Source organism: Gossypium hirsutum, chromosome D04 (assembly GCF_007990345.1).
Source record: "Gossypium hirsutum isolate 1008001.06 chromosome D04, Gossypium_hirsutum_v2.1, whole genome shotgun sequence".
In the NCBI taxonomy this organism is placed as follows: Eukaryota; Viridiplantae; Streptophyta; class Magnoliopsida; order Malvales; family Malvaceae; genus Gossypium; species Gossypium hirsutum.
Window position 1 is genome coordinate 13,491,732 of NC_053440.1, and position 12,529 is coordinate 13,504,260.

At 35.1% G+C, this 12,529-nt stretch overlaps 1 protein-coding gene and 1 long non-coding RNA gene across 6 annotated transcripts; one reads left to right on the plus strand and one right to left on the minus strand.

Annotated features, from left to right (window-relative positions):
* Positions 1–295: 295 nt before the first annotated feature.
* Positions 296–8,806, minus strand: LOC107955174 (uncharacterized). 3 transcript variants are annotated; one of them, XM_016890902.2, is made up of 24 exons: positions 8,525–8,803; positions 8,208–8,335; positions 7,614–7,697; positions 7,359–7,412; positions 7,064–7,155; positions 6,846–6,949; positions 6,452–6,527; positions 5,621–6,080; positions 4,800–5,135; positions 4,467–4,676; positions 4,253–4,363; positions 4,088–4,160; positions 3,574–3,701; positions 3,172–3,466; positions 2,867–3,075; positions 2,671–2,792; positions 2,399–2,516; positions 1,753–1,808; positions 1,349–1,421; positions 1,081–1,270; positions 935–1,003; positions 762–856; positions 620–682; positions 296–503 (listed from the first exon to the last, which is right to left on the minus strand). In XM_016890902.2, coding segments are annotated over exons 5-24 (2,898 nt in total). In that variant the 5' UTR covers positions 7,066–7,155; positions 7,359–7,412; positions 7,614–7,697; positions 8,208–8,335; positions 8,525–8,803; the 3' UTR covers positions 296–395. The 3 variants fall into 3 exon arrangements, with proteins under 3 accessions (XP_016746391.2, XP_016746390.2, XP_016746392.2); XM_016890901.2 differs by having other exon boundaries at positions 8,208–8,338; XM_016890903.2 differs by lacking the exons at positions 296–503; positions 620–682; positions 762–856; positions 935–1,003 and having other exon boundaries at positions 1,098–1,270; positions 1,354–1,421; positions 8,208–8,338; positions 8,525–8,806.
* Positions 8,807–9,166: 360 nt separating this feature from the next.
* Positions 9,167–11,529, plus strand: LOC121216358 (uncharacterized). 3 transcript variants are annotated; one of them, XR_005912530.1, is made up of 5 exons: positions 9,167–9,387; positions 9,574–9,686; positions 9,761–9,857; positions 10,547–10,591; positions 11,106–11,529. It is a non-coding gene; the product is annotated as an uncharacterized lncRNA (long non-coding RNA). The 3 variants fall into 3 exon arrangements; XR_005912529.1 differs by lacking the exon at positions 10,547–10,591 and having other exon boundaries at positions 9,170–9,387; XR_005912528.1 differs by lacking the exons at positions 9,167–9,387; positions 9,574–9,686; positions 9,761–9,857 and having other exon boundaries at positions 9,868–10,591.
* The last annotated feature ends 1,000 nt before the right edge of the window (positions 11,530–12,529 follow it).

Consider the following 12,529-nt stretch of genomic DNA (forward strand, 5'->3'; position numbering starts at 1 on the left):
TTTATAATTATAAAAATGTATATTGGAATTATACCAGTACCCAATGTATGAATAGGTCCAAAACCAAATTATATTATTTATCAAAATAGTCGGATGCATATTAAACAATAATCTCAAGTTTATTTTATTTTGTTCATACAATTTAGAGGTTTGAAGTCTGGATTTTAGCATTTGTAACCCTTACCCATTTCCTGGTAAGGGTCTATATAAGAAAATACGATTAATTGTTTACATAGTTTCTATTTATGTACTAGTTAGCTATCTGCACCCAAAAAAAAACAAACAAGAAAACTTGTATAGAAAATAAAATTACTTCAATTTCACACCAAAGAATATTGATTATGATAATCAAAGCCACCTTAGTAGAATGCAGAATCTAGAATAGCCATTCAAGGTCATATATTCCACCATTTTTTCTTTTCCATTTTCCTGGCAAGTTGATGTGCAATGGATGCAAAGTTCTCTGCCTCGTTTTGTAGCTCTTGTGACCGGTCATTGATCCTCTGGTATCAATGACCAATGATACGAAGCATTGATGAGTTCTTATTCGTGAGAAAATTCATAAGAAGAGAATAAAAACATGATTGTGTAGAATTATTTAACATGAAGTAGTGCCAACCTCAAGCTTTTCCTGCCGCTCTATAAGCCGGTCCCTTGCCCGTGCAGCCGCAGCCGCAGCATCCTGGTTAACCATTTTTTTTTTCTTTTTGTGTTAGAAATACAATTGATTGATGCTACAAATTTTATGCAATTAAATTTACCTCCGGTCCTCGATACTTGGCCCTGATCTCGTAAACTGATCTGACTGTTGGTTTTGCATCAGTACTTGAACCCTCAAATAGTCTCTCTCTTTTATCTGCAATATGACAATAAGAATGTTTAGAAGTCAGAGATGAGAACAAATGCAGGAAGTGTTAAGAAACTACTGGCATACTTTTCTCATCATTATTGATTGTCTCAGATTTAGGGAAGACAGTGATTTTCTCATCAATTAGGATGTCATCTGCATGAGAAAAAGTGGTCAAGTGAGGAAAAAGAACGTAGAAAGGAAATTGGATGACAGAACAAAGATAGAAGAACCTATGTTAAGATTGATGACTTCTTTGTCATCCGTGCTGGCCGTGGAAGGCTTTAAGAATGGGGGACTAGAAAATATGCTCTCCAATTGTGGGAAATCGTTCCTGCAAGCTTCTTTAATTTGCATGTTTCTATCCTGCTTACCACCTATTAAGCCCTTAAAAATACCACCTAAAATCCCATGGGACGTATCCTGTGGCCACAGTATTTAAGTTGGCATGTAGGGAAAAATAACTAATTATAAAGAAAGCACAGAATAATGCCGACCAACCTCACTTTTAACAGTTGCATCGAAGGCAGCTGCTAGGACTGTATCATGAAAACAAGGCAAAGAGTCCGGAATCCTACAACATAAAGACATTTTAGAAAGTAATAAGTGCTCAACTTTAGAGTTATAGACTACAAGTGGAATGCATATATGTTGCTCCAATTCTTCATTTTTCTTTAAGCACTTGTGTCTAACATTCATGTCCGACACGAATTTGGATATGGGTATGAGTATACAACCCTCAAAGGAACCTCAAATACAAGGAAAAAATTTGAAAAAAAAAAATTGGGATAGCTGTATTGGACACATACTCGTATTTGACACTCACCCGAATTCGATTAACATAAAAATACATATAACACACTGAGAAAGAGGAGAGAGGGAGAGAGAGAGAGAGAGAGAGAAACCTGAAGTCGTTCTCAAGGGCCAGAATAGATACAGCAGCAAATTCACACCCATTTATCTATAAATTCAAAATATACTAAACTTGCATCAGATACAGTACTATATAACTGTGTCAATAAGATATAAGCTGAAGCATTTGCTGTTACTGAGATTCCGAAGTCAAATGCAAGTATAGTAATAGAAGAATAATCATACAAGGTCAAAGAAGAGAGGACATCTATGTCATAAACATTATACAGTGTAATTCCCCAGAATTATCGGTACTTGTCTGAAAATAAAACAGCATATGGACTTTCTTAAACGTAATTACTCATAAACATTAAAATATATCTGTAGTCTCAGTATGAACCAAATGAAAAAGAACTCCCTACAACTAAAAGGAAATCTCTAAGCTAGGTTTGAAGGGACATTTTTCATTGCATAAAACAATGAAGAGTGTATTAAAAGATCATGGACCATTCAATGCAATTAGCACCACTAGCCCAAATTTGATGATTATGAGAATCTTTTACTGGTACTTGCAGAATCAGACAAGACAAAAATCTACAATTAGTTTAAGAATATTAGAGGTTGTAGACGTGTTACTTGGCTGAGATATCAGATCTCAAAACTCAGCTAAAGGCTGAAAAAATGGGGGAAAACACGAACCAGTACAATTTGCCCTCTATTTGAAGAACATGCCATCTTTTCCATGTTTGCTGTGAAGTTCCATCTAAGAATAGTCATCAAAGAAGATTGTCCCATCACTTCAAGCTTTGTCAAAGACCTGCCCATAGAAACCAAATTCCACAGTTCCACTCAACAAATATTATACCTATGATAGACTACTTCAGATACATATACCATTCTAAGAGTTTAACACAAAAACTTTACATGATTGGATAATACAATAAGAGAACAGCAGCATCAAAGTAAGTGACCTTATTTCAATGATTCCAGTCCTGCAAAGCAGAACCAATCCACACTCTTTGTCATCTATCTTGATGGCTGAAGTCCAACAACATTGTTTAAGATTCACTTCCCGGATGGAGTCACAGGTCCCCTATCAACACTAATAGGTAAAATAATATGCGACATACCAAACTTTATTTGAAGGAAAAATATAAGGTAAGGCACCTTAATAACTGACTTCAAAGAATGTAAATGCAGTGCATCCTCAAAACAAAGTAAGATGAGTAAACTTTTTGATCTCTGCCCAAGATATGCCACTTGAGCAGCAGTCTCAGATTTAGGTTCCACTGGAGCAATTTCAGGGTCAGTACTAGAATGTGCAGGTTCATTTTTAGATTCACTGATCACTGTTGACGAAACTATATTGCCACCCTCTGCATATATATATATATATATAATTTTCAGTAAAAAGAAAAATACTGAAAAGCCAGAATGGAAACCTTTTCTTATCCACAACAGAAAGGACTTGCCTAAAATGTACATGGAGATGGCACTCGACTCCTTTTTCTGAGGTATTGACTGAGAGCTAACCATATGGCCAGTTCTGCCATCTAAAACAGCTAGGTAAGCGTCCCTGGTCATTATGAACACCAACCCCTTTTCGCCATCATTCAGATTCGTGGATGTAGAATCCTTTGAGTTGTTTATTAAGGTATTGGTATCTGTAAAGGATATCATAGCCAAAGAACTGACAGAGCAGTTTGAGCGTGACAAACTATCTGTAATGAACAACACTGAAGATGTACCAACATCAAGCACTGCAACCTGAAAACGGAAATTGAAAATATGAGCTTGAAAGTCATTTAGTTGGCATTCCCAATCAGCTATTAAAACATGGTTTTGATTATCAGGATAGGAGAGATGATTCTCACCCGGCCACACTTAAGTCCTACTGCTAGTCTATTACCAAATTCTGTAGATTGAAGCAAACAGACAGGAGAACTGAAGAGCGAGAACAAGGCCATGCATTGAAGACCATCTGCTTGATGCAAGGTATGGACTGCAACCAACTTAAGAACTAATTAAAACCCAAATGGAGAAAATTTTAAACTATAGCATAATTATGGTTTTAAAAATAGATCAAATCAGAAAATGACCAGCTTTTCACTAGCACATCATTGTTACTAAAGCTCTAGATTAATTTCTAAAAGTCAAGAAGAGAACCAAATTAATCGAAATCAATACAGACCTTTAAAATTTGAATTCAGTTATCTGATTACTATTAAATTCTCAACCCTGTTACAAGCATACTGCTCATTTACTAATTACTTTTATTAAATGAAATCAATTATGAAGAAATCTCTACAGAAAAAACTTGTCTGATGATAGTCAACAGAGATACATGAGGACGTCTACATGAGGTAACATGTATCTACAAGCAGGCACCTTTTTTCTCCGTTTCTGTCACAATGTTCAAACTCATTTCATTGGAAGTTCCAGTTAGCTTGAATAGACAAACCTGCATTTCCCCCAAAAGCAAGTAATCAACATAGCGTTAAATCTTGATAGCCTTTGAGGAAAAAGACACCCATAGAAACAATCAACTCTTACCATACCACATTCATTGCCAATGGCTACACTTTGAGTGAAGGAGCAAATTTCCAATGCTGAAACTGGTGCACTTGCACCAGCAATATCAATGCCTGGAACCTTTCCATATATCTGTACGAGGATGACCTTGTCAATTAAACTAAACTGTGGCTAATGAGTCAGAAGTGCTAATCTGAAAGATGAAAGATCACCTAAAACATTTAAAGATACTGACCTCAGCTCCTAAAACAAAGATAAGTGAAAGAGCAGGGTAGGTAGCATCCCACATTCGAACAGATCCATCCTGGTAACCTGCCATATATACTCTTTCAACTTCATAATCTGCAGCTTCAGGAAGACGGCTAGGAATACCACCAGTCAAAGGCCACTTTTTACTCGATCTAATTGGAGTATGTGGTGCTTTAAGCTTTGCAGTTGATACTATCTAATGAAACAAAGATAACAGGAATTAGTAACTGGACGTGTGTGCAAAATATGTAAAACAAGATGTCGCACAAAGTCAAAAACAATAACATTCTTCAACATGTTCATAACTCGCAAACAATACCTTGGTAAGAGCCTTCGAAAATTCCCCATCTCTGTCAACTAAACTAAGCTTACTCACAGTCATGCATGGAGCAACAATGGGTATTGGCATAACATACTGTCCTGAAGAAACACAAGGCTTTTTCTCATCCTGGGAATTGAAGGCAGCCAAGCATGCATCATCATAAACAAGCAATTGCCCTGGATTTGTCAACACAAATAACAAACTGCCACCATTCTCCATCTCTCCAACAGTTGGAAATAAAACCATATCCGCAAAAGAGCCATTAGGTGTAATGTCCACGTGGCTGACACATTTTAGACTTTCTATTCCAGAAGGGCATTCAAGGTCCAAGATCTGTCAAAGACAAAGAAATTAGTCAAAGAAAATCTTTTTGGGGATCAAAGCTATAATACTTGTAGTAAACAGAATGATGGTTCTGGATTTGGTTTGCAGGACTCCTGATGCATCTCCTCTTCTAAAAAAGAATAACACTAAAGCCTTCGTAAAAGTTAGAGGAGTGCAATGCGGTACAAATAAGAACTATACAATGCTAAAGTTGAAACTCTGCCACTGAGACAAAGAATCAAGTTCTATGGGAGAACAAAAATCTGTGTTACAGTTCGGTTATAACATATAATAACTAGGATAATATTATGGTTGGCGAATGCACCTCCCTAAGGCCTTTTAGTCTGATTTATTAAATATTTGTATGTATGACTGTGTAGCTAAGCCAAATAGAAAAAAAGGTGAAACAAGGCACCTTCTGTCATTATAACAAGCAAGAACAAACAAGTAAAATGAATATCTAGAAAAAAGAAAAACTAAAGTTAGAAGCACACCGTCAGAGTTTCTTTAGATCCAATTTGATCACCTCCATAAAAAAAAATCTTGCAACCACGAGCACTATGGGATTGGTTTTCAGACCAATGTAAAACAATGACTGGAAGTCGTTTCTCTCCTGATGATAATTGTAGTTTAACAACATTTTTGTGAGATTTTGAAGCTTGCTGATTATTTTTAGAGGTAGCAGTTGGTAGGGCCCAAAACATGATATCCCCATCTACATAACCAACTGCGAGAATTGACCCGTCATTAGATGCCCAACAAAGAGAGCTTATCTCTTTCTCCACTTTATCACTTTCTGATACACAATCAGAAACCTCAAGGTTTTTATTTTCTGGGGAACCAGATGCTGTTTCACCTTGCAATTGAAGATCCTTATTGCCTCTAACTAGAACAACTTTATCATCAGAAACATCCCAGATGACAATCAACCCATTCACGTAAGCAATCAGTACTCTACAAAAGAATGCAAACAGACAGCAGAAAATGAACCAAAAAGTATATTATGCACATTAACCACCAACTTTTACCCTGTTCTTATACAAGACTACAACCCTAGACTTTTAAGAGGTTAGGCACCTATGTAGGCCACAACCCTAATTCTCTCTACACCCCATACGCATGCACAGAGATTAGCATACAAGTTGGATAATATAACAGATTTATATGAGACATAAAATGCTACTATTTCTTGTTTGATGAAAGGATGTTTGGCCTCACAATAACCCTCAAATTGGCTTCTAATAAAATGTCATTCTATATCTAACTTAACAGTCTGTATTGCAAAACCAAAATAAACAAGAGCAAGTTCCAGCAGGTATTCTTACCTATTTCCCTGAGAACAAGGTTGGGGGAGAACTCCAACAACAGAAGGATGATTTGGTGATGAAATTCCAGCCTCTTCTGCATGGTTGAGGAAATGTAATATATCAAGCAGACAATCCACATTATAGAGCTAAATAAATATTCAGACATTGCAGTCAAGGTAGATGGCTACACCCAAAGGTCAATCTGTATTCTACATTCTTAATTTCAAGAGTACCAGACCAGAAAAGTTTAGGAGCACAATCATATACCAATTACAAAATTCTAAAGTTTCAACTTGGCTTAACAGGGCTCATGTACAAAACAAGGGAGCTAGGTGAGGGCCAATATGAGAAAATTGCAGCCAAAAGCTTTCACTCCAAAAGACTAATTACAGTAAAATAATGAATGCAGTACCAGCTATAACATTTGTGGGAACATAATAGGGCAGGTTGGTAAGCTTGCGTTGGTCAGCATCATACTTTAAAACATACACCATTCCGTGCTCATCTCCAAGATACCTAAAGGTAATGACAGGGTAATGATGTCAGTACCCAACTACATCACTAACATCTGCAGGAAAGAAATGCTAAATAATGGTGTTAGTGTAAACAGGGATACAAAGTGCTTTATACATGTAGCTGGTGCCATGAATGGCTTTAAAAGCAGTTATATTCGATTCCCACTTTATGCTGGAAGCTATCTGCCTTTGTCCCAAATCCCAGACCTGTGGGCATCAATAACCTATTATTAAGGCAATCATATAAGCCAGAATACAAGTAAAACAGAGAAACAGTGAGACAGAAGACAAGAAAGAATATATATATATATACTCGTTCTGAACGGCAAAGTCATGCAGCTAGAAATGGTGCTTCCAATTCAAGCACCTTTTCAATAAACACATAATAAGGTGAATGAACAATCAAATACCTGAATCTCATTTTCGTTTGACACGCTAACAAGAAAACCTTGATTTTGTAGAAACTGTCAAGGAAAAAGAAATGTATCACGGAAAGGAAGGACAACAAAAAGAAATGGATGAATGAACACCTTCTTGAAGCTAGAATGTCTATGCATTCGAAATAAAAGCCAAGTTCACTATGATTGTCAAAATACACGATCAAATATAGCGAACATGGACACCTGCAAACTTACAGAACAGACTTAATGATCTAACTTACAAACCTCCAATTTTTGAAAGGTATGTGCTTAGGTGACACTAGAAGCGCTTCTACATAATCGCCACCGATCACTTTAATCCTCCCATCCCTAAACCAAGAATAAAATCATTCAGTTCATTAAGATTTTTTTTTTTACCAAAACAGAATCAAACAGGAATCATACTTTCACAAAAGTATTTCATCTTTCAGCCCAGCAAACATCTCTGATTCAGAAACGGAAATAACTAACTTTAAAATCAATTTTGATGTCGGTGATTGCTTAACTTTTGGATAATTAAACTAAACAAAATCAATATTTTTGCAAAATTATTAAACTTTCGTTTAACCAAAACATCTCTAAACTATATTAGAAACAGAAATAAAATAATATACCCCAAAATGAATTAAACAATGATTTCAATGAATGTTTTTAATTTAAATCAAACACAATAAATAATTCCGCAAAACTAGTGCACTTTTTGACTAGCAAAACATCTCTAAACTAAACTAGAAACAAATTTAACTACCTTCAAAACGAAATAAACCATGTTTGATTTCAATGAATGCTTAAAATTCGAGATATACTTAAACCATAACAAAATACTAAGTAATTACTAACAATGTTCCAACTGCTACGAGTCGTTGGATGAGATCACACGCCAGAATTGAGGCCGTCGCAGGTATTCCATAGTGTACGGTCAAACGGGGATTCAAATTTGCTGACATCAAGCTTCCTTCTGAATCATTCTTCTGCCACGATAATTTGTTTTTAAAATAGATTTTCATTAAAAAAAATCAGAATAAAAACTGAACATTTCAGCATATCATTGAAGTTCTAGCTGAATTGTACTTCATTCAATATTTTAAATTTAGGTATGCAATTAAATTTGATATTTAAGAACAACCAAAGAATGAAAGAAATATTCTAAATTACACCTTAGGTTTTTTAGAATGTGAGGAGATGCCATGTTTATGGAAGATTTTGGCGAACATTAGCGAGTATGCGTCTTTTTCTTTTTTCTTTTTCTTTTGTTCTGAGGGATAATTATTTGTTTTTGTTGAGTGAATTCTATTTTTTTTTTGTTTTTTATATATGAGAGGAAAGGGCAAGGAAGAAGAGAAGAGGAGGGGGGAGTTGTCGGGAAATATGGATTCAAAGCGGGGAGGAACCGTCGGATTCTCCGGCTAGTTTTGAGAAGAAAGTAAGGACCCACTAGGAAAATGGCCCGCCATCCTTTTTTTTTAATTTATTTATTATTATTTCATGCCATTCTTATTGGATTTGTTATAGCTAACACCCCTTTCACTCTTTTTTTAAAGAAAATTAAGTATTTTTCGGTATATATACGCGTGATAGAATTGATCTCACGAGACCGTACGCCTTGGTTAAAAAAATTTTTTATTTAAAATAATTATATTATTTAAGAGTAATTTTATTTTTTATTTTAAAAATAAAATAAAAAATTATACATATGAATGGATTTTGTTTAGTAGAACAACTTAATTTTATTATTAAATAAGGGAACAAATTTTCAAACAATAAGACAAATAGAGAAAAGTACACTAAAAATGAAATATTCCCCAATCCTAATTAAAAGAAACCCAACCAAAATAAATGAGGCCTAAAGTTCCTTTCGAAGCATCAGAAAGCAATGAAAATAGGAGTTTATCTAAATCATTATCGTCCCTTGAGATTAAGCAAATTTTAGGGACTATTTTCAAGCAACCGACGAACATAATCTAATCTAGCGGGTCTGTCAACCATCGGTCTCTCTCCACTGCATCAGCAACAAACAGAGGTATTTCTTCTAACTGATAAGTCGTTTCTCCTCTCCTTTTTCCTTCTGTAGTTAAGAGATGTGCTACTCCGTTCCCCTGTCTCAGTGCATGTCTAAAAATACATCTTCGATAATTCTCAGTAAGTGATCTTGAATCCATAATATATATGCACTAAATTTTGATCTCTCTTGCCTATTTGCATGAAGCTTTTTCACCACTGTGAGTGCATCACCTTCAATCTCCACCTTCAGAAAGCCCAAATCAAGACCCATTTGAACCGCTTGGAAGCATGCAAAAGCCTTCACAGCAAAAGTCGCAGGTATGTGATTATTTAGTATCATTCTTGATCCTAACACCAAACCATTCGAGTTTTTAACCACAATCCCCGTACAGGACCTCTTTGTATGGTTTTAAAAAGCAACATCATAATTAATCTTTGCAAAAGGAATCTCTGACGGCCTCCATCATTTAGTCTCCATCCTCATAACAGGTAATTTTGGTTGATTGCATCTAATTCTCGAATATATGAAATGATTAAATGGGCTGTGTCTTGAATTGCCCGTCTGTTCCCTTCATGAATTGCTTTATTTCTTATTGTCCATATTGTCCAAATTGTACAAGCCATGATCTTGCAATGGTAATTTGAATGATTCGAAAAAATATATGGCAATCACTCCTTATAATCTAAGTTTGAGACTTCAGAGGGGCCGTTGAATATTTAACTCATTGTCACACCCCAAAATAGGGCCTAAGAGTTTTAGGGGTATTTTAAGAATTTTGGCCTATATGAGTTTGGAATTTTGTAAGGTTGGTACTCGATAATATTTTCGACAATGGTTTTCATAAAGTTAATTCAATTTTGGAAACGAGTTTTAAACGTCTTTAACTTTAGAAAATGGACTAATTTGTAAAAGGGTCAAATCTGTGAGTCTTTATGAAGCAATTAAACCAATTTTTCAAAATCAACCTAATAAACACCCATTCCCAGTTAATTTCACGAATTGTTCTTCTTATCTCATTAGTTTTTTCATCACTTGCTATTCCTTACTCTTTCAATTGATTTTTGACTCTCAAACTATGATACTTTGAATTCCTATCATTTCCAAATATTAAACCTTCACAAATCTTCAAGAAATTACCCAAAAATCTCACCAATTTCATCATCTTCCTCAAGTGTAGGTTTTCTCAAGTTCGCGTCAAATCTCTATTTTTCTTTCGTTGAAGGTAACCAATCGTCTATCCATTAGTTTTAAATGTTATTTAGTTTTTTAAACTTAATTTTAGCCGTTAAATCGCATGTTTTGATTAAAAGCCGAAATCAGATCTTTAATGGTGAATTTCGAGTTTGTGGATAAAAACTTGGTTTTAAAGTGTTTTTCAATTAGTTTAACCTAATTAGAAGCTTTCTAAAGTAATTTTGAAATTTTGTCAAGTATTTATCAGGTTTTAATAATTTTTTATTGTAATGGCCAAAACTTGTCGAAAAATTTCAATATCTTAAAAAGTGTAGTTTTGTGTAGCTTAAAGGTTGGGAATTGGTCGTTGATGAATATGTAGATGAATGGAATTCATTTTTTGTGAAAATATTAAGCGTAGACTGAGTTATTCAAATTTTAAGTTTGTCGTGCTAAAGGTTTTGGTTAGAAAATAATGTAGCTTAGGCTTGTGTTTGTGGCTGTTTGAGGTGAGTTATTGATTGTTTGTTGACTGAATATATGTGTGGTTTGCCTTGTTGAAGTGTCAGAGCCGATAGGACCTTCAACGAGTAGAGATAAAGGCAAAGGGAAGCATGTCTAAACTTTCAACTTTTTGGTAAAAGCGAATATTTTGGTGAGTGTTTTAGAATCGCTGCTCGTAGATGATTCGTTGTGTATTTGGGAATTTAGAGGTAGTCAAAACCCCTTCTCTAAGTTCCGAATGTAAGTGTTTTTTTACCTATTCTAGATATGTGATAAATATGTCTATGAACTGTGATAAAGAGAATTATGATGTGATGAAATATGAACATATTTTGATGACTATTGTAACGGTAAATATAAGGGCATGTCATTCATGTAATGTAACCGTGTGTATAATGTGCTAATGATATTATTATTCAGTGAATATGTGCGGATAATCGGTAAGTAATATTTGATGACAATATGGATATTTTGGCCTTGTGACTTAATGAGACCATTGGATATAGTTGACATTTCATAGGATTGTGAGTTCTTATATATATGTGTTATGATATATGGGGCGATGAGGCCTAGGGACAGTTTTGGAGAGATAAGGGAATGTGAGCCAAGCTCCATTCACTGGGATATATATGTGTGGTGTGTTAGAGAGCATTAGCTAAGGATATTTTGGCCTTGTGACTTAATGAGACCATTGGATATAGTTGGCATTTCATAAGATTGTGGGTTCTCATATATATGTGTTGTGATATATGAGGCGATGAGGCCTAGGGACAGTTTTGGAGAGATAAGGGAATATGAGCCAAACTCCATTCACTGGGATATATATGTGCGGTGTGTTGGAGAGCATTAGCTATATGTTTCGCTTATGGGATATGTTTGACTCTACGAGTCTATGTGTGGTGTGTTGGAGATCCGTGTATCCAATAAGTGGTGATAGAGTCCGCTTTAAGTTTCGTAAACTCAAGAGCCAATTTATCATATACTGTGACTAAATGTGATTGATATGTGTTGGAATATATGTATATATGTATTCCTAAACGTTTGTATAGATAAGGTGTAAAAAAATACATGGAATATAACTAAATATGTGAATTATGACACTTGGTTAATGATGCTTTGGGAATATGTTGTATGTGGTTTGGTTGATGCATGACGACTTGTTTGTGTAGTGGTTGTTCTAGGCATTCACTGAGCTTGTTAAGCTCATCCACTCCATTTTATCCTTTGCAAAGTAGTTGCGTTCTTAGTGTGAGCGGTGTGGCTGTCGAGGGATCGATCCAAACGATTCTTTATTCATTATAGTAGGTGTTTTGCTTATTCTAGTTCTAGGGAATAAAAGGCAATGTGGTAGACATTTATATCGGTTTTGTTAAGACGTATTGGAATTATTTGTATATTGTGTATGTTTGGAAGCTTGTGAACTTGGACATGGTGTTGGGTTATTGTTTAGACATTTTGATGCTTATATGGCTAGGTGAATGAA